The following is a 26,753-nucleotide window of genomic DNA, read 5'->3' on the forward strand; positions in this document are numbered from 1 at the left end:
AAGATAGATATGTTTTATTATTTATTATTATTTTTTATTTTTTATTTTTATGATACTGCCTGTAAGGGAAATTCATTTCGTTGTCTCTAACTGAGACAATGACAATAAATTTGAATACAATACAATACAATACAGAATGTAGTCGGAGATGGCAAGACTATAGAATCATAGAATCATAGAAAGTAGGTGCGAGAGTAGACCACCAGGTCCGTCGAGCCCGCACCGCCATTCACTCATGGCTGAACACTAAACAGACACACTTACCCACAAACAGTAGACACAAGACACAGAACACAAGACACTACCCTCCCCTTTATACCGCTATCACCCCTCTCCACCCCAAGAACCGCGTGATCTCCTGGGGGAGGCAAAAAAACGGATAAAAACCCAGGTCCAATTCGGGAAAAAAATCCGGGAAATTCCTCTCCGACCCCAATCCAGGCGATCGACACTTGTCCAGGAGATCACTCAGGTCTTACTATACTAGTGGGAGAACTGGGAAGAAGGAGAGGATAGAGAGGGAAAGCAAGGGTTATCTGAAGTTAGAGAAGTCAATGTTCATAATGCTGGATTATCTGAAGTTAGAGAAGTCAATGTTCATGAATGAATGAATGAATACGTTTATTGTCATTGCACAATACTGTGCAACGAAATTCCATTACATCTCCTCCGGTTAAAAACAATACAAACACGACAACCATTGACACATATGTACACTTATTAGTAAAAAATAAATAGGTGTTTTAAAAGAATTTAAAAGAATTTAAAAGAATTTGGCGGCATTTCTTAGAATTACATTTTGCTTCCCCAGCATTCTCTGTTGGAATTTAGCTCTTTTATCGCACATGGGTAGAAACTATTCTTTAGTCTACCAGTGCGAGCCTTCAGAGTCCTGAATCGCCTCCCAGAGGGTAGCAGAGTAAAAAGGTGGTTGGCAGGGTGGGATGTGTCCTGCTTGATATTTGTGGCCCGGCGCAAGCATCGGGCCCTATATATGTCATCCAAGGAGGGCAGTTGGGCGTTTGTAATGTTCTGCGCAGTTTTTATAATTCCCTGCAACGCCCTCCTCTCAGCCACAGTACAGCTAGCAAACCACACCAGGATTCCATAGGAGAGGATACTCTCCACGGCGCATCGGTAGAAGGACAACAGCAGCGGCTGTGAGACGTTTGCTCTCCGCAGAGACCTCAGGAAATACAGCCGCTGATGTGACTTCTTCACGAGAGTGACGGTGTTCATTTGCCATTTAAGGTCCTGGGAGATGTTTATTCCCAGGAACTTAAAGCCAGTGACTCTCTCCACCATGTCTCCTTTGATGTATAGAGGAGCAGGTTCCTCTCTCCTCTTCCTCCTGAAGTAAACGACCAGCTCTTTCGTCTTCGATGGATTGAGTACCAGGTTGTTTTTGGTACACCAGACAGTCAGTTTTTGGACTTCATCCCTGTAGGCAGACTCGTCGTTGTTGCCTATCAGTCCCACCACAGTCGTGTCGTCCGCAAACTTAATGATCCTATTTGTACTGTGTGTTGGTATACAATCATAAGTGTATATTGTGTACAAAATGGGACTCAGCACACAACCTTGTGGCGCTCCTGTGCTGAGCGTCAGGACCGGGGAGTAACTGGACCCCATCCTGACAGTCTGTGGGCGATCTGTTAGTCTGTGGGCGATCTGTCATACCGCTGGAGTGTAAACTACCCAAGCAAAATATGAGGTGCTGTTCCTCCAATTTGCGCTGGGCCTCTGACAATGGAGGAGGCCCAGGACAGAAAAGTCAGATTGGGAATGGGAGGGGGAGTTGAAGTGCTGAGCCACCGGGACATCAGGTAGGTTAAGTCGGACTGAACGGAGGAGTTCAGCAAAACGATTGCCGAGCCTGCACTTGGTCTCGCCGATGTAGAGAAGTTGACACCCGGAACAGCGTATACAGTAGATGGGGTTGGAGGAGGTAACTGAGGTAACTCACCTGGAAATACTGGTTGGGTCCTTGGATGGAGTCAAGCGGGGGAGGTAAAGGGACAGGTGTTGCATCTCCTGCGGTTGCAGGGGAAAGTACCTGGGGAGGGGGTGTTTTGGGTGGGAAGGGACGAGTTGACCAGGGAGTTTCGGAGGGAACGGTCTCTGCGGAAAGCAGAATGGTGTGGAGATGGGATGATGTGGCCAGTAGAGGGATCCCGTTGGTGGTGGCGAAAATGCTGTTTGCGGCGGCTGATGGCGTACAAGGGGGACTCAGTCCTTGTTACGAATGGGCGGAGGGGGAGGGTAAGCTGGAGCAGAGCTGCTGGATATCGAGGAGACCCTAGTGGAAGCCTTATCTATAATGGAAGAGAGGAGAAAAACTGTTCATTTTTTAAATATAGTATTCCATCCCAGGTAGTTGCAGGCCAGTTAGTTTAACACTTAAGTGTAGGGAAATTATTTCAATCCTTTCTGAGGGATAGCACAGGCCTTGCTTTATAAAGGGAGACATTTTTTTTTTTAATGACTTGCAGAGACCTTGGGATGCAGTTAGATAGTTCCATGAACATGATGACAGCTGTGGTCAGCGTGATTAAGAATGCATTTGCCATGCTTGCCAGAATATTGAGTGTATCATGTGACAGATGTTGGCAAGGCCACATTTTGGAGTATTGTGCAATTCTTGTCAACATGCCAAAGGAAGGAAGTAAAAAACTGGAAAGAGTTTTAAAAAGATTTTAAAATATGTTACTAGATTTGAAAGGTTTGAGATGTATGTAAAGACTCAATTAGCTGGGAATTTTTCCCTTGAGTATAGGATGCTGTTGATGACTTTATATAGAGGTATACAAAATCATGAGAGGCATAGATAAGGTGTATAGCCAGCTGTTTTCTCAGGCTAGGGGAGTCAATACCAGATAGCATAGGTTTAAGGTAAAATGCAAAAGGGACCCGAGGGGCAACTTTTCCACACACAGAATGGTGCGTACATGGAACGAGCTGCCAGAGAAAGTGATGCAAGTGGGTGTAATCTGTATTATACTAAAACTCTCATTTTGTCCGCTTCGGTTTGCGTTAATTTAAAATTTGTTCAAAAACAGTACCCGATAGCCACCTTACTCGCCATTCTCCTGTGCCGCAAGTGCAACAAATTTTGTTCCAATCTCCAGCGTGCGGAGAGAGAGCGCGCAGCATGCGGAGAGAGAGCGCGCAGCGTGCGGAGAGAGCGCGCAGCGTGCGGAGAAAGAGAGCGCAGCGTGCAGAGAGAGAGAGAGCGCAGCGTGCGGAGAGAGAGAGCGCAGCGTGCGGAGAGAGAGAGCGCAGCGTGCGGAGCGAGTAGCTGCGGGGACCAGCATGACGAGCCGGGAGCCGGTGTGTGGAACCAGGAACCATTAAGTGAAGCCAGAGCTGGACCGGGAGCCACTGTGTGAGGCTGAAAGCTGAAGGTGCAGGGTGGGCAGAGTGCGACCACAACACCCTTCCCCCCAGCCACCACCCTTCCCCCGCGCACACACACCACCACACCCCCCCTACCGCCATACCCCCACATCCCCCCTTTCCCCACACCCCCCCCTTTCCCCACCCCCCCCTTTCCCCACCCCCCCCCCCTTTCCCCCCCCCCCCCCTTTTCCCCACACCCTCCCTTTTCCCCACACCCTCCCTTTTCCCCACAACCTCCCTTTTCCCCACACCCTCCCTTTTCCCCACACCCTCCCTTTTCCCCACACCCTCCCTTTCCCCACACCCTCCCTTTTCCCCACACCCTCCCTTTTCCCCACACCCTCCCTTTTCCCCACACCCCCCTTTCCCCACACCCCCCCCTTTCCCCTCCCCCCCCCCTTTCCCCACACCCCCCCTTCCCTACACCCCCCATTCCCCACACCCCCCCCATTCCCCACAACACCCCCCTCTCCACAACCTCCCCCACAACACCCCCGTCCCCCACAACACCCCCCTCCCCCACAACACCCCCCTCCCCCACAACACCCCCCTCCCCCACAACACCCCCCTCCCCCACAACACCCCCCTCCCCCACAACACCCCCCTCCCCCACAACACCCCCCTCTCCATCACACCCCCCTCACCCCCAGTCCCTCCATTCCCCCCTCTTCCCCACCGCCCTTCCCCACCGCCCCCATTCTTTCCCCCACTCCACTCTTTCCCCCACACCCCCCCCCTTCCCCCACACCACCCCCTTTTCCTCACATCTACCCTCTCACCCCATTGAGTTGCATTGGGGACCAGGCCTCCCGTGTGACTGGGACCCAGCGGGTACCACTTAGTCTAGTTATACATTTAAAAGACACTTGGGTACAAAAAGAAAAAATGTTTGGAGAAATATCTGACAGGCATGTGCAAACGGGTCTAACTCAGTTAAGAAACTTGGTCAGCATGGAAGAGTTGGACCAAAGGGTTTATTTCCATACAATATGATATAACTACTGAGCCTGTCCCACTTAGGCGATTTTTTTAGACGTCCTCCCGCGACTGTCATTGTCTTGTCAGATCGCAGAAAAACCAGCGACTGTACCCCATCCTGCGACTCTTTCTTGGACAAGCTATGACAACCTACAACCTATACAACCGGAGTCATGACTGCCATGAAGAGGGCATTGCTCTCAGTAGAAGAAGAATCCCTGCTGCTTGCAGCAGCCCTCATGCTTATAGATCCGCAAGCCAGAAGGAAAGGAAGAATGGTGAAGAAGCCCAATAAGAGGTTTGTGTGGTTGAAACCCTTGTTTCAGAGGAGACCCAGGCTGGGCTAATATGAGAACCTGATGACCGTACTCCAGCAAGAAGATCAGGCTACTTTCAGATACTTTACTAGAATCCCCCCTGAGCTGGAGATAAAGGAGTCCCACATGAGGAAGCCACTGACCCAGGCCTGCGCCTAGCCATCATCCTCCGCTACCTGGCATCAGGAGACTCCTACAAGAGCCTCTCCTACAACTTTCTTGTGGCCCACAACTCCATCAGCAAGATTGTCCGAGAGACCTGTGAGGCCATCATCAATGCTTATTGTAGATTGATGATGCATGTGAACCAATCACCCATAAGCCAGCATCACTAACTCCACCCCACTATAACACTTATACTAACACTCGTTTCCGGCACTGCCAGTCTGAGCAGCTAGGATGGACTGACAACCTATCGGCCTTAACGCTGTAAAGTTACAGTGCTGATTAAAGATGTGTTTAAATCATACACTGTGTCTGGTGCTTGTTTACATGGTGTCAGAAGTGGGATGATCCACTCCTGTATAACGGTTTTTATTTTATCTTTTGTGAGTTTTTGTTTTACGATGGCCTCTTCTTGTCTTTGATGCGGATATCAGCGAACGCTGGGCCACGTTTGAAATTGATTACCAACACTACATGAACATGGCACACCGAAATGAACCAGATGCTGTCAAGGCCTCTCTCCTGCTCAACTTTGTGGGCCCAGATGCCCTTTGTCGATCCGGAACATTTCGTTATGCTCCGGCAATCCGCGATGCCAACGACCAGGTAATAACCCCAGCTGAATCTCCTGATGACCCCAATGTTCTGCTGCGTAAACTAAACCAGATCTGTGATCTGCCCTCAAATCACATTTTGGATAGGGCAAGGTTTTTCTCCCGTCGTCAGCTCCCTGGTGAACGAGTAGACTCGTTTATCTCAGACTTAATGTATTTAGCCCAGCGCAGCCGATACCAAAATATGCCGGTTAATCAGCTGACTGATCAGTTAACGAGGGACATTTTAGTGATGCTGGCTTATGTGTGATTGGTTCACATGCATCATCAATCTACACTTATGAAGTAGATGGACTGCCCTAGTACACCAAATGACTTGAATAGAGTGGCGCAGGGCTTTGATACAAGATGGAACATCCAACACACATGTTGGGCAGTTGAAGGCAAGCATGTGGTCATCAGGTGTCCACCCAAGGGAGGTTCAATCTACTTCAACTACAAGAAGTTCCATTCCATCGTACTCATAGCTGTGGTGGATGCAAACTACAACTTCCTGTTTGTGGATGTGGGCACACCTGGCTGTGTTGCAGATGGTAGGATCTGAAAGGAGACCTCCATTGGGCAAGCACTGGAAGAAGGAACAGCAGGCTTTCCTGATCCAGAACCTCTGCCAGGAGAACACAACATTGACATCCACTACACACTGGTTGCTGATGATGCCTTCCCACTCAGGTCATGGATGATGAAGTCATACCCTCACAGGCAGATGTCAAGGGAGCAGAGGATCTTCAATTACAGGCTGTCCAGGCCTAGGAGGGTCGTGGAAAATGCCTTTGGCATCCTCGCCAGCAGATTCAGATGCTTGCTGACTACGATGGAGCAGGAGCCCAAGAATGTGGAGACCATTGTGTTTGCAGCATTACCTCCACAACCTGATCCGTACCAGTAGTGCAGCAGCAGCAGCCATGGAGGAGGGTGACCGAGTGGACAACCAGACGGGCAACATCACACCTGGCTCATGGAGAACTAGAGGACAGGCTGCACCTATGGTGTCCCTGGAGAGATTGCCAGGAAACACCAGCAAAAAGAGAGCCAAGGAGCAGGGAGACCATCTCTGCACTTACTACAACTCCGAACTGGGTAGTGTACCATGGCAGAAGGACATGATCTGAAGACCAGCAGCAAACATCCCACACCACAAACAGAAGTCCACCACTCCAGGAAGAGAGCCCACTACAGACCATAAGATAAGTCCCTTTTCGGGGTCACCCACATCCTCCCAAAATAGTTTAATTTTAAATGCAGTGCATTGCTTGTGTTTGTGATCAAAATATATAAAAATATTTTGCTTTTTAATGCATTGCACTGCTAGTATTTGTGTTTATTCTATTCATCACAATATATAAAAAGAATTTCCTTTTTAATGCAGTGCACCATGTGGAGCTGTGTACTTGCGTTTTTTCAATGCGCCAATCAAATTCACTGGACAGCAACGGCGGCAACCTAAGTCACCCTGGCCACAGCCTAGGTCATCCTGGCGACCCACTACCACTGTACCCCCGTCATTGCGTCAAAACCACTGTCTCCGCTCATTTTTCAACATGTTGAAAAATGAGCGGCGACCAGAATTCTGTTATGACTTGTTGCGCGTCTGAGGAAACTACTCACGGCCATGGAGGCAACACCTCGGCAACTACCCACGAACATGTGGCGACCGCATAGTCTCCTGCAGTCGCCTAAATGGGACAGGCCCATTAGGCTCATCAATTGGAAAGGTTAATACTGTTTTTCTCTTCTAACTTGTTTGGTGCTTCCAACATTTTATTATAATTTTAGATTTCCAGCATCTGTAGTGCTTTGATTTTCTATTTAGAAAGGCATAGGTTTAATTAGGGGTAGCAATTAAGGATTTGTTAAAGAATAATGTGTCATTGAGATATAATAGTGCAAAATTGTATTTAATTCAGGCTTAAATTGGAATAGTTTATATGAAAGCTTAATTTGAGCACTGTACTACACAAATTACCTTTTTTCCACATTCTCTTTCAGTATTCCTAAGCTACACTGAAAAATGTGAAATAGATTCCTTGAGCAATCAAAAGCAAGATGCTCTTCTGCAATTCTCAGTAAGGTTAAGCCTTACCTGAACTGGACAGTATATTTCACCAACATTTAAGAGCAGCGTCATCCAGTTATACTGCATGGAAATAGGCTCTCTGGGCCAACCCATCCATGCCGACCTAGATACTTGCCAGAGCTAGTCCTATTAGCTTGCATCTGGTCCATATCACTCTAAATCTTTGCTCTCCATGAATCTGCCCAAATGTTTTTTAAACATTGTAATTGTATCCACATACACAGCTTTCCTCTGGCAGCTCATTCCATATATTTACTATCTTGCCTCTTGGGTCCCCTTTAAATCATTCCTCCCTCAGTTTAAATCTGGGCCCTCAGTTTAAATGAGGAAATCTGGGTCCTCCAATTTTAATCATCAGCCCTAGGAAAAAGACTGTGGATATACACCTTCTCTATGACTGACATGATTTTGTAAATGTCTTTAAGATTACCCAGCAGCCTCCTAAGCTCCAGGGAAAAAAGATCCAGCCCCTCCAGCTTCTGCATGTATCTCAAACCCTCCAGACCTTGTAACATCCTCATGAATCTGTTCTCAACCAAAACTGCACACACAGCACCAGAGATCAGGATTGAACCTGGGTTGCTGGACCTACGAGGCAAGAACACCAGCTGCTGCTCCACTGTACCACGTGTTTTGGTCATTACATATAATCTGATTATTAATGCAGGACAACCTCTTCCTTTCTAAAATAATTGATATGAAGATTCCTGATGCCTTTAGAAGTGTCATGCATGTCTGTGTCTTTGGGGTTTGCTTGTAGGATGACTGTATTCGTTGGGTTCTTGCAATCATCTCTTACTGATTTAATTTATGCAGCTGTGTTTAAAACCCTAAAGAAATGCCAGTCCTTTTCTCCTTGATATTTTGAAATTCAAAGAAAATTGAAGTATTATCGAGTAAGAGCAGCAATAAAGAAAAATCTAACCGATGCAAGTTACAACAAAGTGAAAAGAACTACACCAAGTCTTTTAACAAAGTACCTTCTTCCTTTCAAAAGTCTGGTTCAGCATTGCAGAACTAATGACAACCTAGTTTTACAGGGTCTTCGATTGCATTTCATTTGTGCCTCATCTTTTACTCCCTGCCCGGAATAGCACAGGGGCAGAATTTCCCTCGTCTTCACCTTTCACTACACCAGCCTGCACATTCAACTGATCATCCTTCACTATTAGTACCAGCTCAAATGTGTTTTCAACATCGGGGACATATCAGCATTTCAAATGATCTGTTCCCGAATGGGCCTGTGTTGTATGATTCTATGTGAGAATGGAGGGGGGGGGGGGGGGGGTGTGAAACAGGCCAGTAAGTAAAACATAGACATAGAAAATAGGTGCAGGAGTAGGCCATTCGGCCCTTCGAGCCTGCACCGCCATTCAATATGATCATGGCTGATCATCCAACTCAGTATCCTGTACCTGCCTTCTCTCCATACCCCCTGATCCCTTTAGCCACAAGGGCCACATCTAACTCCCTCTTAAATATAGCCAATTAACTGGCCTCAACTACCTTCTGTGGCAGAGAATTCCAGAGATTCACCACTCTCTGTGTGAAAAATGTTTTTCTCATCTCGGTCCTAAAAGATTTCCCCCCTATCCTTAAACTGACCCTTTGTTCTGGACTTCCCCAACATCGGGAACAATCTTCCTGCATCTAGCCTGTCAAAGTCAAATGGGGTGGGGTGGGGGGTGGCCAGGTGTTAAATAAATATTTATCATCCATATTTACTGAGGTGAAGGACATGAATACAAAAGAATTGGGAGGAAGGAGTTGCAATGTGCAGGCAGGAGATGCTAACAGTCTTAAAGAATATTGAGGTATGTTAATCACCTGGGCCTGACTAAGCCTACCCTTGGATATTGTGGGAAGCTAGAAAAGAAATTGCTGGGGCCCTGACAGAGTTATTTGTATAACTGTGCAAGGAGGGGATGTGATGGATGGTTACTGGAAGATTGGAGGATGCCTAATGTTCTACCTTTATTTAAGAGGGGCTTGACATCAGTGGTGGTTGTATTGCTGGAGGGGATTCTGATGGACTGTAGGAAATGATCAGACTCGCACATAGTGATTAGAATCCATAGTCTTATTAGCAACTCTGTGGAGGAAACACTTTGTACTATCATCTCCATACTTCAGCTAGTCTGCCCGAGCGAGAGAGAGAGAGCTCACTTATTAGCCTGTGTGCGGACCAGCAGTGTGAGTGACACACTAATCCACATCCTCCCTCTTAAAGAATTACATGCAAATGCAAAATGACTGAATACTACAAAGAACTAAAGCCAAACTTATACTGTTGATTATATAAAGCGCACATAGCATGTCGCAATAAACTGGGGGAAGTTTAAACATAGCCTGGGTACTTTACGGTGGGTTTGCAAACACGACCACCTGCATCTCCTCCCGTCACCAGTTACACGCTTGGTGGTGAAACAGGTGAGGTTGAAATGGCACTCCTGGGGACGAAACAGGAGACTTTGGTACAGGTGAAGGCAGCATGGCCATCGGCAAAGTAATCGGATCAGATACAGGTTGTCATGCTGGTGCAAGGGTCGATGCCGCTGGATGTGGATAAAAGTGTACCTGTGCGGCCAGGATGGCGGAGGTGCCGCTGGTTCAAGCACAGGCAGGATATGTTGCCTATTATGTCAGTAGGTGCTGCCATCGGCATTGACCAAGTATAAACGTGGCCTGAAGGCAGTCCCAAGCATTGTCTTTGTGGGTTAGCTGGCGCAGTGGGGCTGATTGTTCACTCAAGTTTGGAATTAATTTCCCCAAATAATTTACCATGCCAAGAAGGTCTGACGCCATATATTAAATGACCAGACTCACACATAGTGATTAGAATCCATAGTCTTTTATTAGCAGCTCTGTGGAGGAAACACTTTGTGCTATCATCTCCATACATCAGCTAGTCTGCCCGAGAGAGAGAGAGAACTCACTGATAAGCCTATGGGCAGACCAGCAGTGAGTGACACACTAATCTACAGGGACAAGATCCACAAGCATTTGGATAGGCAAGGACTGATTAGAAATAGTACAGCTTTCTGTGTGGGACAACACGTCTCACAAATTTGAAGTCACCAAGAGAATTGGCAAGGCGATGGATGGTGTTTACAATACCATTAGCAAGGCCTTTAATTATATTAACAATTTGGATAACAATGATTAGTAAATGTGTGGATGACTCAAAAATTGATGTATATGGGCAGTGAAGAAGGCTATCTAAGTTTTCAAAAGGATCTGGATCAACTAATGAAGTGGACCAAGGAATGGCAGATGGAATTTAACTCTGATAAGTGTGAGGTGATACACTTTGGTAGGTCAAACCAGGTAGGACTTGCACAGTAAATTATAGAGCTCTGTAGAATTATAGAGCAGAGATGTGTAAGGAAACTGCAAATGCTGATTTTGACTGAAGATAGATACAAAAGGCTGGAGTAACTCAGCAGGCCAGGCAGCATCTTTGGAGAAAAGGAATTGGTGACATTTCAGGTTGAGAGTAGGGTCTTGACCTAAAACGTCATCAAGTCCTTTTCTCCAGAGATGCTGTCTGATCTGCTGAGTTATTACAGCTTTTTGTGTCTACCATAGAGTAAAGAGACCTAAGGGTTTCCTGAAAGTGGCGCTGGGTCTCATCCAGTCAATGCGAAAGGCCATGGATGGACAGACAGATAGCTGTGGGAATGGGAAGGGTTAAATAGCATGCAACCGGGAGTTTGGGTTAGCAATTGCGGAGAGCATGAAGGTCTCTGCAAACTGGTCGCCTTGTCTGCTTGGTTTCTCACCTTCCTCAAGGGGCTGTCCCACTCTACGAGCTAACTCAAGAGCTCTCTCGAGTTTAAAAAAAAAAATCAAACTCGTGGTAAGCACGTAGAATGTACGTAGCGGGTACGTCGGAGCTCGGGACGTCTCTTAGCGGCTCGTAACGCTAACGGCAGGTACTTGGGAAACGCGGTAAGTTCGTGAAGACTCGTGAAGATTTTTCAACATGTTGAAAAATGTCCACAAGAGCCCCGAGTACCTACGAGCGGCTATTACCGTAATTCTACAAGTTCGAATCAGGGGAAACTCGGGAGAACTCTTGAAATAGCTCGTACGGTGGGACAGCCCCTTCACATACCAGATTCCAGCATTTACAACCTTTGTGTCCCCACTCATCAGCCAAGAGCCCCTTTTTCCACCACCTTCCCCATCCCTTTTGGCTTTATTTGCTTTCCTCAGTCCACCTGTTATTCAACTGCTCCTGTCACATTCCTTACCCTCTCCTCATCCCTTCCCATTTCCTTTCCCCTCAGCTATCTTCTCTATTGATATAGGGTCTTGAACCAAAACACAAATTATTTCCCTCCATAGATACTGTTTGACTGACTATGTTTCTTCAGCTTTTTTTCTCCAGCTATTTTTATTTATATATACCTTAAAATTCCATTATTTACTATGTTGCCATTATTTATTTTGTAATTCCATTATTTACTGTATCTTATCCGTATTATAAAAATGGCATACTTGCTTTTTCTAGACATCTGACAATTCTACGACATAACTAGCATTCACTTTGAAGATTATTTTATGATATTGCCTATTGTAGCAATGTTACAAAATTTTGAGATTTTAAAAATCAAGTCTGCAATTTATCCCATCAGAGCATAAAAAGAAGTTTAATTTGACACCTAATTCACTTTCATATCTTCAGTATTAAAAAAGTTATGGCCATTTTCATACTCGGAAATTAGCATTTTGTTCCCTATTGATTTTCCATTGACTTAAAAGCTGTGATCGAGGACATTTAAGTGCCCATAACTTTCTTAAAAATTAAGAGAACTGAAAGAAATGTTCAGTTATTATAGATTGAAGCATTCTGAAACAAATATTAAACAATCTTACTTGGATGACCTGAAATTAAAGCATATAATTAGTTAGTTACCCAATTGTAGCTAATTCCAAAATTCAATTACTAGATCTAAACATCTATCCATTTCTTAAGGAAAGATTAACATTTTTAAATAGCCTAAGTGTCCAAAGAACATTCACACAAGAATTCACAATAAAACATGATTTTTAAATCTCATTGACATTAATTTATAGGCCAAATGGAAGGAATTTAGTGTTCAATTGCTGTAAATTAATGGCCATTTAAATCAACTTTCGAGTGGGATCCTGTGGAACGCGATGGTTTGGAACATTCCCATTGCGGTGAATTTGTACCCCATATGCCCAGAAAAATACTGCGGGATTTAATGGGCCCCCAAATCCGCTACTCACAACATAACATTTTGTATAAAGGGATCTTAAGAAGCGCTTTTTAATGTAAAACAGCCTACCTTGCCTTGTTCCCTACATGAGATCCGTCCCGTTGTCGGCGGTCGTGGCTTTAGAGGATGATTTTTAACCTACTATAACAATTAAATAAACCAATTTAGTTTAAAAATAGCTGCAGCGAACTAATGTCGCAGCGATTTTTCATCAGCAACTAAGTAGGCTGAACAACCTCGATTTCAATAGCCAAGAGAAAATCGCGTTTTAAACCCGCCCCCCTCTCAAAGGCGCCAAAGTCGCGCACACGGGCAGCGACAGACCTGCAGCGCCGCTGAAGGTAAGTTTTGAAACATACCTACCTATTGATTCTCAATTGTAAGTTTGGTGATTTTCATGTCTCCTTATTCATCAGACGTTAATGTGGGTTGTGATGTTTGTTTTTTCGAAATGCACAGGAGTTACGAGGATGTTAACTGGGACTGCATGTTACCACCCAAAGCCAAGCCTGCAGATCCAACACAGGACATTCAATCTGACCCTTTGTCACGACATTCAACTCTAAAACGATTCGAACCAAGACCTCATGTGTGGCAAGTAAGGGTTTGCATTGGACTGTATATATATTATAGATTTAATATGGAAACATTCAAAATATATGTGCCTAACCTGTTTGTTACTTGTTGAACATTAACATTGATAAATTACAGATATATTCCAATATGATAATTTTAAGAATGTACAACAAAATAAAAAACAATTTTGGAAGAACTCAGCCAGTCAAGCAGCATCTCAGAATCACTGAGTTATTCCAGCAAGGAAAGAAAAATCAGTTAATGTGTTATGTAGGGGGGACCCTTCATCAGAACTTAGGGAAGAATGGAGGGATGTTAGTTTTGAAAGCAGAGCTTGGAAGAGTGAGGTTTAAGACAAAAAACGAAGGAGATTAGGTAAAACAGATTGGGTAACAAGGAGCATGAGAACTGACCGTTAGTGAGGTGACTTTATAAAAACAAGGTGAGAACAGGGCACAGGAATGATGATGATGGGAATCAATGAAAGTACAGTTCATCTGAAGCTGTCAGACAGTACCCAAAATTGTCATAATTTCAAAATTCAGCACTGTCACCGTTTAGATTTTATACTTTTTTTTATTTTTACTGTCTAAATGCAGAATTTCATATTTTCCTGCATTATATTTCTATATGCCAGATCTTTCCCCACCTGCTTAAGCTATAGTCCTTTGTGGCCTCATCCTGTTCACTTCACAATTTACTCTCTAGCATACCTTTGCTTTTTAGCACTAATCCCTTGTGCCCCTATATTTGTCGTTAGTATAATTTCTACAAAGTTGAGGCCCCAGCACTGAATTCTGTGATGTGCCATTTATTACAGCTCACCAACCATTTGTGCCTATTCTGTTTCATGGTAGGCAGCTTATTTCCTATTGATGCTAATATCTTGCTTCTGCACCACGAGCTTTCATTTTCTGTATTTTGAACTGGCATACTCATGAAGACAAATTCTTTGGGGCCAAATATATAATGAGGAGAGAAAGAAGCAGTTAATCTTTCCTACCTCGTCCCCAGCTCCAGGTCAGTTTAGAAAAAAATCATCAAGTTAAACGAGGATTTTTAAGCAAACAAAAATCAATATGTAAGGAAAATATATTGATCAATGCCTGATTTGATCAATTTTTAAGGAAGCTGAGACATTCCAGTAAAAGAAGCCTAAAAATATAAAAGACCAAAGTTATTCAGTATTAATTGAAAGATACAGCATTGAAACAGGCCCACCAGCCCACTGAATCCACCCCAACTATCAATCACCCATTCACGCTGGTTTTGTTATCTCACTTTCTCATCTCCTCCCTGCATGCTAGGGGCAATTTACAGAGGCCAATTATCCTACCAGCCCACATGTCTTTGGGATGTGGGTGGAAAATGGAACACCCAAAGGAAACCTACATGGTCACAGGGCAAATGTGCAAACTACACACACACAACCGAAGATTAGGATTGATCTGGGTCTTTGACGCTGTAAGGCAGCAGGTCTACCAGCTGTGCCACCCAATAGATCAAGCAGCATTTGTCAAGAATCAGTGTTTCACTCTCTGCAGTTTATTGTTTCTTTTTTTTTTTAAAGGTAGATTAGTACATCTGCCAAAGTTTTTAATTAATATTTAAATACTCAAATTCACCTTTACATTGAAGGAGATTTGCTAAACTTACAATTGTCTTGCACAATATTCAGTTATGAGTAATATGGACATCACAGCTGTTCAAGCTTACCCCAGTTTACAAAAGAGACTATAATTCAGTACAGATTTATGTCCTTTGTAATATGCAACAACAAGTACAGGAAGGAGATAGAGAGCTTAATAATGCTGTGTTAAGACAACAAGCTCTCACTTAATGTCAGCAAGATGGAGGAGGTTGTTATTGACTTAACAAAACAGAGTAATGTACATGCTCCTGTCAGCATCAATGGTGCTGAAATGGAGATGGTTAAGGGCTTCAGGTTCTTGGGCATAAATATCACCAATATCACCAATAATGAATCCTGGTCCAATCACATTGACACTGTGGCCAAGAGAGCACACCAATGCCTTGCCTCAGGAGACTAAGGATTCTCGTCTTCAAAGATTCTTACCAATTTCTACAGATTTCTACAAAGTTGAGGCCCCAGCACTGAATTCTGTGATGTGCCATTTATTACAGCTCACCAACCATTTGTGCCTATTCTGTTTCATGGTAGGCAGCTTATTTCCTATCGATGCTAATATCTTGCTTCTGCACCACGAGCTTTCATTTTCTGTATTTTTGAACTGGCATACTCATGAAGACAAATTCTTTGGAGCCAAATATATAATGAGGAGAGAAAAGCATCCAACCAGAAAGCAACTTGACTTGGCAACTGCTCTGCCCGAAACTGCCACAAGTTTCAGAGAGGTATGAATGCAGCCCAGTCCATTGCACTAACCAGCTTTTGTTCTGTTGACATCATCTATACTGCACACTGCCTTGGAAAAGCAGCCAACATTATCAAGGACCACTTACACCCAGGTCATTCCCTCTTTTCCCCCTTCCCATCCGGCAGAAGATACTAAAGCTTGAAAGTACATGCCATCGGATTCAGAAACAGCTTCTTCCCTTCTGTTATTAGACCACTGAACTGATTTCATTTGAGTTTAGGGTGTAGTCCCGATTTCCAAACTTACCTCACTGTTGCTCTTGTACCATTTTTTTATTGACACTTTCTCTGGAACTGTAACACTAAAATGCCATTGTAGCATTATATTCTGCACTTTGGTTATTTTTCCTGTTGAACATGCATATTCCCCGATTGTATTTGTATTTATATATGGTACTAGACTAAGTGGGACCCGTTGGGTCCCAGCATCACACGGGAGGACTGGTCCCCCAACGCAATATTCCACCTCTCCACCAATTCCAATATTGGTGGCCAGTGGAGGGGGGGGCTAGTATGGACATTGGGGGCCGAATGGATTCTTGGGCTGGCAGCTCAGTCACTCAAGCCTGTTGTGCTGGCAGCTCACTCACTCACGGCTGGTGGGCTGGCAGTTGACACGCTATTCCTTGAAATTCCATTTCAAGCAGGGTGCAAGGCCACCAAATTCAAATGCAGTTTCATACCATTTCAAGCAGGGTGCAAGGCCATTAAAGATAGTGAGTCGTGACCTCTCCCTCCTCCGTCTTGCAGAGACTGAGCCACGCCCACACTTCTGGGTTTTATAGTCCCTCCCCCCCTAAACTCACAGTTTAGTAGACATGTTTTCAGTGTTATTCACAGCTGAGACTGAGAGACGTGACCCTCTCGCTCCTCCATCTTGCAGAGACTGATGGAGGCACTCAACACTTCTGGGTTTTATAGTCCCTCCGGAAGGGGCGTGGCCTTCAGGAGAGAGAATCTCAACATTTTATAAACACTAATAACTCTTTTATTTTTAATCGATGGGAAAAATCCTCTTGTCCTGCGCAGCGGAGAGGGACTCTGAGTAAGATGGCCAAAAATCACAACCGTAAGTGGCAGCGTGTTTTCTTAAATCAATATACAGAAGAACAGGAAGTGGTCAAGATCAGACTTTTAGTAATATAAGATGACTTTAGTGGATAGCATGCAAGGTTTTTCACTGTATCTTTGGTATGTCATTGATAAATCAATACCAATTACTACTACTAATTATAGCTCTGCAATCTCCTACATGTTATTAACTGTAATTATTCAGCGAAAATGGCACACTAACCTTCCATAAGTGAAGTTCTATAGGAGTTCTGTACCTCGAATGTCACATCTGAAATTGTAATCATTTTATATGGATTATCTAGCATGCAAATTATGCCAAAATGATGATGAAAAAGCAGCTTACCCCATCCTGAGACCTTTTCTTCTAAAATTTGATGATAGATAGCTTTTATGTCTGGAACCTGCACACATAAGCTAATATTTATTTGATTCGATTAGCGATGGCTTGGTGTTTTAGAGCTGCTTGAAGATATCATCTTTGAATCAGCAAAGGTTACTTTGTGTCATCCTGTGGATGTTTGGAATGGGAATACTCTCTCCTGCAACATGTGGAAATGCGTGCATTTAAAACGCATGAATCTCACGAAATCAAATTATGTAATTTTCCTGAAGTGTACACGAGAACAGAAAAGTGAGCTTGGAGCTGGGAATGTTATTGATCAATATTCAGTGTTAATCCTGGAAATTTTGGCTTATCTAGTTGGACAGGAATTCATCTGAATCTAAATCTATTTTTACTTACTTGCACAATTCTATTACCACACGGGCAGTCACGGTGGCGCAGCGGTAGAGTTGCCTTGCAGCGAGTGCAGAGCCGGAGACCCAGGTTCGATCCCGATTACGGATGTTGTCTGTACAGAGTTTGTACGTTCTTCCCGTGACCTGCGTGGGTTTTCTCAGAGATCTTCTGTTTCCTGCCACATTCCATGGACGTACAGGTTTGTAGGTTAATTGGCTTGGTAAATGTAAAAATTGTCCCTGGTGGGAGTAGGATGGGTTAATGTGTGGGGATCGCTGGTCGGCGCAGACCCAGTGGGCCAAAGGGCCTGTTTCCGTGCTGCATCTCTAAACTAAACCACACCATTTTAACCTTTAATAGGAATTTGTTAAGGAATATTCATACCATATTTCCCTTTTTGTTAAAAACAAATATAACTGACACAATAAGTTACTTGGTTATTTACTGTTATCCCTAGGCTGTGAGTGGGCTTGGAGTCTGGGACAAATGTCAATCACGGCCCTCAACCGCAGTAGTTAAGCCACACAATTTGTGAGTGATTCTTATTAGCACCTTTAAATTCTTCTTCTTCAACTCTCAATGCTTAATCTAGCAAATATTATAATGAAAATACCATTGATCTGGTTTTATATATTACAAATGTATGGCTATTAAATGTATGGTACAGTTATTATTATTTTTGAATTTAACATAAACTAAAAATGTGATTAGTCAAATAAATTAAAATTCAAGTACATGGCTTTTGTAGATTGTTTTATGCATGCAACCAATCATATATAGGTTAGCATCACTAACCCCGCCTTACTGTATCATTTATATTAACACCCACTTCCTATGCTACGCAGTTCGGTAGCAGACAGGAGTCAGTGACTACTAACATGCTGTTAAGTCTGTGTGTGGGTTAAAGATGATCTTAAAGTTACGTGTTGTGTAGATGTCATATTTACATGGTGTCAGAAGTGGGATACGAACCCACGCCTCCAAATACTCTCATCAGTGATCAAAGGGGGTTGGCCAGACAGGCGCGCTAGCGTACCAACAGAGGCGCAGCCGTTCTTCCCAGTCCGCGACGAACTGGTCATACAGGACGGTGTCATAGTCAAGGGCCACAAAGTCGTGATCCCCTCATCGTTGCATGATAAATACTACAAAGAGGCACACAGCGGCCACCCGGGAGTCGATGCTACACTGACCCATGCACAAAACCTGTTCTACTGGCCTGGGATGGCCAAATACATATGGGACCGTATATCCTCTTGCCCCACCTGCAACAGTCTTGCACAGCACCAGCAGAGGCAGCCCCTACTGCAACAACCTGCACCAGCCCTGGCCTGGATGGCGGTGGCGGCAGACATCTTCGAATGGCGCAGTAAGCATTACCTCGTCCTCGTCGACTCATTTTCAAACTGGTTTGAACTAGACCTCCTGACCTCCATCACATCTGAGATGGTCATCCGAAAATTAAGGAAACACTTCTCCACATTCGGCCCACCCGTCCGTTTGCAGACCGACAACGGAAGACAGTTTACCAGCCACGAGTTTAAGCTCTTTGCCAACCGATGGAATTTCCACCACGTCACGAGCAGTCCTGAGTACCCACAGAGTAACGGACTTGCCGAACGGGCTGTCAGAAGCGCTAAACAACTGATGGAGCAATCGCGCCTGGCCAATTCCGACTTTTACCTTGATCTCCTGAACCTCAGAAACATTACCAGAGACGGGACCCTGGGATCATCAGCCCAGCGACTGATGTCCAGGACAACAAGACCTCCGATTCCGATTGCTCAGCAGAAGCTGATACCTCGAGTGCTGAAGCCTGCTTCAATCCAAAAGCGTATTCAGGAGAAACACGATATTCAGAAACGGTCGCATGACAAATCATGCAAACCCCTCCTGCATCTACTGCCGGGACAGGTTGTTCATTTACAAACTACCAGTGGACATTCCCGTCTGGCTACTGTTGTCGGCACAGCTGACGCACCTCGATCTTACCTTGTGGACTATGAGGGGACAGTCTACCGCAGAAGTCGTCAACATCTGCTTGCTGTGCGAGAACCCCGTCCGCCGACGGCAGGACCCTATGCTCCACCGCTTCAGTTCCAGCCGTTCGCTGCCGAACCTTCTACCGATCCCCGCATACCCCACACCCCTCGCATGTTCCATACTCCTCCACGAGGCGCAGCTGTGGCTAACCGCGGGGTTACCCCTCCTGCGCGCTTCCCCTTTCAGTCACCACAAGCCTCTTCCGCGGCATTCTCGCCTCCGGGTTCACCGCCTCCCTCTAATCTTTCCGGTGAAGGAGGGGAGGACTTGGTCCGTACGTTTTCGGGCCGCATCAGTAGACTGCCTGTTAGATATGGCGAATTTGTTTAACTTTAATGGCATGGATGCTCTGCTCACTATACTCGCTCTTTAAAAGGGAAGGATGTAGATTGGTTTATGCATGCAACTAATCATATATAGGTTAGCATCACTAACCACGCCTTACTGTATCATTTATATTAACACCCACTTCCTATGCTACGCAGTTCGGTAGCAGACAGCAGTCAGTGACTACTAACATGCTGTTAAGTCTGTATGTGGATTAAAGATGATCTTAAAGTTACGTGTTGTGTAGATGTCATATTTACAGCTTTAATGGGGTTTTGTTTAAATAACTATAACATCTTTTACAGTACCAGCCCTTTTCCCAGAATTAGCCAGATTCCACTCTATAGGTAAGTCATTTGGTCCAGCAATAATCACAAAGTATTTTTGTGTTATTGGATTCAAATTCAAATTTATTTTTATTTTTTCTTTGGAAGTGGCACTGTTGGTAGCACTAACGTTGATGATGTGGATAATCCTTACACTGAATTTACCCCCTTCACTGTTCTTCGAACGAGAAAACCACGACAAACAGATACGAACTAGTACGTACCTAAAAGTGCTATGTTTATGAATCAGAAAAGTTGCCTTTGCATTAGTCCCATTGTAATATACAAACTGTTAAATGCTAGAAATAGTCTGAAATACAGAAATATAGGAAAACTGTTCCATTGAACTTCTCAGGTTAGATTTCTAGATTATGAAATTTGCCAAAGTTATAATTTTATCAATGTTCTTTCAGTGGTCTAAATAATTATCTGTAAACATTTGATTTCTTTCTGTTTCAATTAATTCTTCTGGCTGTAGTACTACTTATGGTATTAAGTTATTTTTTACTTTCTGCAGTCGTCCAGATATCCCTGGTTACACAGGTAAAAGGCAATGGCTTGGCACAGAATCTAACAAATCCAACATTTCAAGTTCTCCAGAACACGTACTGGGGTAGGTAGTTATCTTCACTGATGCTTATAGTAATTTGCATATGATGCAGTGGCAAGAGTGCAACAAACATATTTGATAATCCCAATATGATATAAAATCTGCTAAATGTCTGTGTCCGCCCAAAGCTGAAATTATTGGTGGGCTTTGTAAATATTTTTGTGGAATTTCAAATGCATTGGGAGAAGCAAAATGTCAGGGACCAGAATTTTGTTCACTTGCAATTGTGTTATTGAGAAATTTCTTGATGCTCTTCAAAGTGTCGCACTTTTTAAATAGCATCAAGGCCATTTTCTTAACATGTAAATATAAAATGTGCCTACGTGTGTTCATTCACAGTGATTTTCCAAAGAACTATATCACCATCTGCTGGTGGAAAAGCCTAATTTCATGAATACACATGTGTTTCCATCATACGAATTGGATAGAGCACGATGAATAAGTGAATATTATTTATATTTGCTAGGCCAAATTGATTGCAGTCTGATTTTCACTAGTAATTAAAGAACCACTTGTAAATTGCTTTGGACAATGGAAAAAAAAAATCTATCTTGTGAAAACAGTCTAGGAGAAAAGACTCTCCTCCGAAATCAGACACCATTGTCTCCAAGATACAAGATACATTTATTTGTCACATGTACCAGTTGGCTCAGTGAAATGTGATGAACTAACAAAGAACTTAACTGCTATTTTAACTGTAGTTTGCCATTGAACGTCAAACAATCGCTTTTAATGACACGTATTACTAACCAATGTAACATATACAGCCTTTAGCAATAAAAGTAAATTAATTGCTATTGAATTGACCTTTGTTTGAAAATCTGGCAGAAAAAATAATTTTGTTATTGTATGTCTGAAACTCTCTAGCCCCTAATGGGGCTGTCCCACTTGGGCGACCTAATTGGCGAGTTTAGAAGAGTTTGGAAAAATGTCATGTTGAAGACCTCCTTCGACTATGTAGAAGACCTTCGATTATGTTGAAGACCAGCTTCGACTAACTTCGGGAAAATTAGACACCGAATAGTGGAGAGTGAAGACGACCTCCTTCGACCTCCCTTCGACTATGATGAAGACTATCTATGACTACCCTCGATTACGTACGACTAACATGCCGACCTACTACGACTAAACCTACGAGTAAAAAAACCTATACCGTAATTAAGACGGTCAAAGCACAGTGTATGGGGAAAGGTCACTTAAGTCCTTTAAAAGAGGGGGGGGAGATGAGGTGGGGAGAAGGGGTGGAGAAAACATTTAAGAAGCCAGAGATAAACGGCTGTGAAGCACGGCGGACATTAACATTACCGGTCGGATATCCTTGGTTCTGGTTCTTCTTCTTCTTGCGTATGACGTGCACAGCCTAAAGTTGTAGGACAACTTGTTCTATTTGATCTTATTTGATTGTGCACGCCGGGTTAATTGCATTCGTTGAAACAGGTGGACCACGTGAATGTTGCAATCTTCCACCCCATCCTTGGTTTTGAAAACTACTGTTTACGTTTTTTTTTCCTAATGAGCCAATGAAATTCACCGGTCAGCACTGGCGACAACCTATGACCTCCTGGCGACCCACTACCACTGCACCTACGGCATGAGAATTCTCGCTACTCTCTAGTTCTGAGAATGCAGGAACTACTCACGACCATGAAGGCGACCTCCCGGCAGCCACCCGCGAACATGTGGCGACCACATAGTCTCCTGTAGTCGCCTAAAACGTTGTCTAAGTGGGACAGGCCCATAAGCATCCTGATCATCCTGTCAAACATTTGAAAAAATATAAGTTCTGTTCAGGAATTTATGCATTTCCTATTTCATAAATCTGGCTCTAAGCTAATAAATAATGGTTGGAGTGCAGATAAAGGAATTGAAATAAAAGAAAAAATCAGAATATTCACAACTTAACCTTTTTCTTTCCAGAATTTCACAAGGCACTGAAAATTCAGCAAAGCATGGACATCAATCACCCTTATCTAAGATGGTGACAATAGTTCCACCCTCCAATCCTTTTAATGTAAAAACGCATAAAGTATTTCTGAAGCAATTTGTTTAGCAATATTATAAGAAGTCATATTTGCATAGAAAATTTGTGTGATGATTACGACTGTGTAGATTTAATCATTTATTGAAACTGGAATATGAATAATCATTTTATAAACATTTTCTTTTTGTTCCATCAATTTTCTCCCTTTTGCTTCTGAAGCCATTGACATTTACCAAGTTTGATTTTACAGGTCAAATAGTATCTACACAAATTCCTATTCTTCATTTATTAATCTGCACGGGAGATATTGGGCAGATTATTCAACAGATGAAGGCAATGTATCCGAATTTGGTTTTCGCATCTCATATGTTACAGCAAGCAGAAACAGGGACCAGTTCCAAATTTTAAAAACAAAAGGAACACAGGACAGTTTTTGCTGGAAAGATAATGTGTGTACATTGCTAATGTGCATTGAGTAAGTTCGAAGGATGAAGAAATGTGCAGCGGTTGCAAATCCCACAAATGTAGTGGTCATTTATTGTATTGCCATGATTTGCTTTGCATACTGACAGGTTGTCTTCCAAGTCATGCTGGTTAAAGAGCTCGCAATTCTACAGAAGCAGTTTCATTTTTGGAACCCACTGGCAGCTTGGTGTCTGATGGTGTCCTGATGGTGGGAATAGTATTTGAATCTGCACAGACTCAACCACTGTGTATTATCTTGCACTGTGTACCATCATGCGCTGTGGCTGAGTTTGTAAGAATTCCATTGCACAGTTTTCTAGTTTATGGCAATCAGTGGCACTTCACCTTGTGGTTTGAACACAAAAAGCTTTCTCTATACTTCGGTACGTGACAAACTAAACAAAACCTTTTTTTTTAACCGTATGCTATAGAACAAAATTTTATTCAATCCATTGCATAGGAATAGCGTACAATCTGAAGAGGGTCACGAACCAAACGTCATCTGTCCTTGTTCTCTAGGGATTTTGCCTAATTCGCTGTTGCTCCTGCACTTTGTGTCTTTATAGGAATAGAAAGACTGGTGTAGAGCATATATTTTCATTGTATTGAGTAATTTTGTCGTCTTATAACATTGTTTTTGTTGGGTTAATCTAAGGAGAGAAGAATGGAATTAATTCTCCGGAAAATGTTATAACATTGATTTGTTGCATCAACAGCTCACAGCTTTAAAGATTCAAGCGGGTATCAGAGGCTTTCTAAGGACTGAATATAAAGAAATATGAATGAGGATCTTGAAATTTAATCCAGTGTTGCATCTACTCATGGGTCATTGTGTGAATTTGATACATACTGTGAGAGACATGTTTCTGTAATTTGCTTCAATAGAGTTCAGTAGGATAGCCTACCATAACTCCCTATTTAAGGTAGAAGAGGGTTTATTAATTAAATAATTTAGAAGTATACATTAAACTTAACACCTTTCACTGATTTTGACAGCTGGCTGTGAAAAATGTTTTTAATTTTTCTTGGGTGCTGCCGATGTGTCCCCACGCTTGAGACAATGTTGAAGACAGATGGAGAAGAGCCATCTTATGGCAAGTAAGAATCTGCTTTTTAAAAGAAAAAGGTGTTAAAAAACAGTCGGGAAGAATTTGCAGTTGGTTCAAAACTGTTGGTTCAAAACTGATAGGGGAGAGCGGACTTGATGTCCGAGCATCATCTCCACTGGAGTTCGACCGATAGTGCAGTTTGAAACGTCGTCAAATCCTTCTCTCCATAGATGCTGCGAGTTTCTCCAGCATTTTTGTCTACCTTCGATTTTTCCAGCATCTGCAGTTCTTAAACAGGACTCAAGAGGAGGTATGTTCAGGAGACAAGTCACTTGTGAAGGTGACAAGGAAACCGAGGATAACAAACTTAAAAATGCAGTTACGTATGTTACAGATGATGACTGATGCGGGCAAGGACAAACCTATTCTCAAGAGAAAATACCAGGACCAAAGTACCCTCAAAACACAAGAAAAGAGTGGAACGATGAATATATCGGGAATGGCTTTTTCCTTCCCCAAGATGAACTGACAAGCCCTGCTCCCTCTGTTTTGCAGTGTAAAATATAGAAACGAGCGCCTGGCTCCTTCAAAATTCCAGACTCATTTAAGAACAAAGCATAGCAATCATCAAAATAAGTCCATACAGTCTTTCAAAAACACTCGTGAGTATTTGTGGAAGCAGCAGAATTTTCTCTAGTCGATGGTAAAGAGTGACACTGCGACTAAAAAAACTTCTTCTTCTTGCCTCTCTTTCATGTGCTCATGAAAGAATAAAAGCCATACACATAGGCTGAGAAAGTTGTCAACCGTGTGTGAAAATCGCTGTCAATCTACAACATGGTGGAAAGCAAGCAGTGGATAAAGATGTGCAAATTCCTTTCCAATGAAACTTCGATCTACTATGATTGCTGACGATCTGAAGCATCAACTGATGGCAAAACTGTTGGAAGCACCATTTTTCACTCTGCAGTTTGACGGAACTACAGACATTAAAAACTATGCACAACTCATTGTGTATTGTCGTTTCCCGGATCAAAGCTTGAGAAAAATTGTCGAGCATTATCTCTTTTGCTTGCCAGTTGGAGAGCAAACAACAGGTGAATTTATTTTCTCCAAGCTTGACAAATTAATGGAATATGAAAATTTATCTTGGAGCAAATATGTTGCTGTGACGACAGACATTGCTGCAGCCATGATGGGGAAACAGAAAGGAGCCACTGCCGCATCAAAGAAAAATCCCAGAATTGCACCTTTTTACATTGTTGTTTACATCGGGAAGCACTGGCTGCCAAGAAACTCAACACTTGTTGCAATGACCAGAGCTGGAATAAAATAGTTTAAGAAGCACTAAAGCAACAAAGGAGTTTTTTCAAAGCTAGAAAATGGTCAGTTCCTGAGTGGCAAAGTCAATCACCCGATCTGAACCCAATTGAGCATGCCGTTTATGTGCTGAAGATAAATCTGAAGTGGACTAGCCCCCAAAACAAACATAAGCTAAAGATAGCTGCAATACAGGCCTGGCAGAGCATCACCAGAGTCAGGGGGACGGAAATTTATATCAAAACATGGGGGGGACACGGTTTCTTGGTGGCCACGCACATACGCGAGGCTTCTGAGGCTTCGGCCATGGGCCCTGTGGACGGTCACATCGGAGCTGACCTGGTTGGTGACCGACTCTGAACTCCAGCAACAGCAGCTTCGACCACCCCGAATTGTGGGGCTTGAATTGGACCGTTTGCGGGGCCTTTCATCGCCCCGTGCGGCTTAAAATCGGCAGCGGGATCTTCCATCGCCCGGCGGGGACTTCAACATCGGGAGCCTCGATCGCCTCGATCGCCTCGAGGCAACAGTTTGACTGCCTGACCATGGGGCGATGGAAGATCCCACAGCCGGATGATGAAAGGCCCCACGAGTGGGCTGATTCAGTCCTTAGAAAGCCTCTGATGCCCGCTTAAATCTTTCAAAAGCTACAATGTGATAAATAACACAAACAAATAAAACTGAAGCAAATAAAGGCAAACAGAAGCACCCTTGGAGGGGGGAGAGAGAGATGAAAAAAAACAACTAAATAACGTGAGTGGCAGTGAATGAGGGACTCGCCTGCAAGCCCACCAGGAAACCCGTTCGACCGGAGCCCTTAATGACCTGACCCGTTTAAATCTGATACCCGTCTAAATCTTTCCCATCCACCAATACAGCCAATTAGTTCAAATGGTAATTGTACCCGTATCAGACAGTTTTAAGAAATTCTCCGTGAATACCATCAGTAATACTCAGTCAAAACACAATGTTAATTCAATGTTAATAGTGACATTTAACAAGTGCTTAACAGTGACACCCTCACTGTCTCGTGGAAAGCGGAGATT

The 26,753-nt window shown here is 43.5% G+C and overlaps 1 protein-coding gene across 2 annotated transcripts in view; it reads left to right on the forward strand.

Annotated features, from left to right (window-relative positions):
* spata48 (spermatogenesis associated 48) overlaps positions 1–25,946 on the forward strand; it is a 42,070-nt gene extending 16,124 nt beyond the window's left edge. The window contains exons 4-11 of one of the 2 annotated variants that reach the window (XM_033049813.1): positions 13,259–13,397; positions 14,196–14,228; positions 18,044–18,117; positions 20,262–20,303; positions 20,391–20,498; positions 20,800–20,895; positions 22,810–22,903; positions 24,782–25,946. In XM_033049813.1, coding sequence (XP_032905704.1) covers positions 13,259–13,397; positions 14,196–14,228; positions 18,044–18,117; positions 20,262–20,303; positions 20,391–20,498; positions 20,800–20,895; positions 22,810–22,903; positions 24,782–24,916 — 721 coding nt within the window. In that variant the 3' untranslated portion in view covers positions 24,917–25,946. The remainder of the gene's footprint in view (positions 1–13,258; positions 13,398–14,195; positions 14,229–18,043; positions 18,118–20,261; positions 20,304–20,390; positions 20,499–20,799; positions 20,896–22,809; positions 22,904–24,781) is intronic. The other variant, XM_033049820.1, reaches the window with a different exon arrangement.
* The last annotated feature ends 807 nt before the right edge of the window (positions 25,947–26,753 follow it).

Source organism: Amblyraja radiata, chromosome 2, assembly GCF_010909765.2.
Source record: "Amblyraja radiata isolate CabotCenter1 chromosome 2, sAmbRad1.1.pri, whole genome shotgun sequence".
NCBI lineage: Eukaryota > Metazoa > Chordata > Chondrichthyes > Rajiformes > Rajidae > Amblyraja > Amblyraja radiata.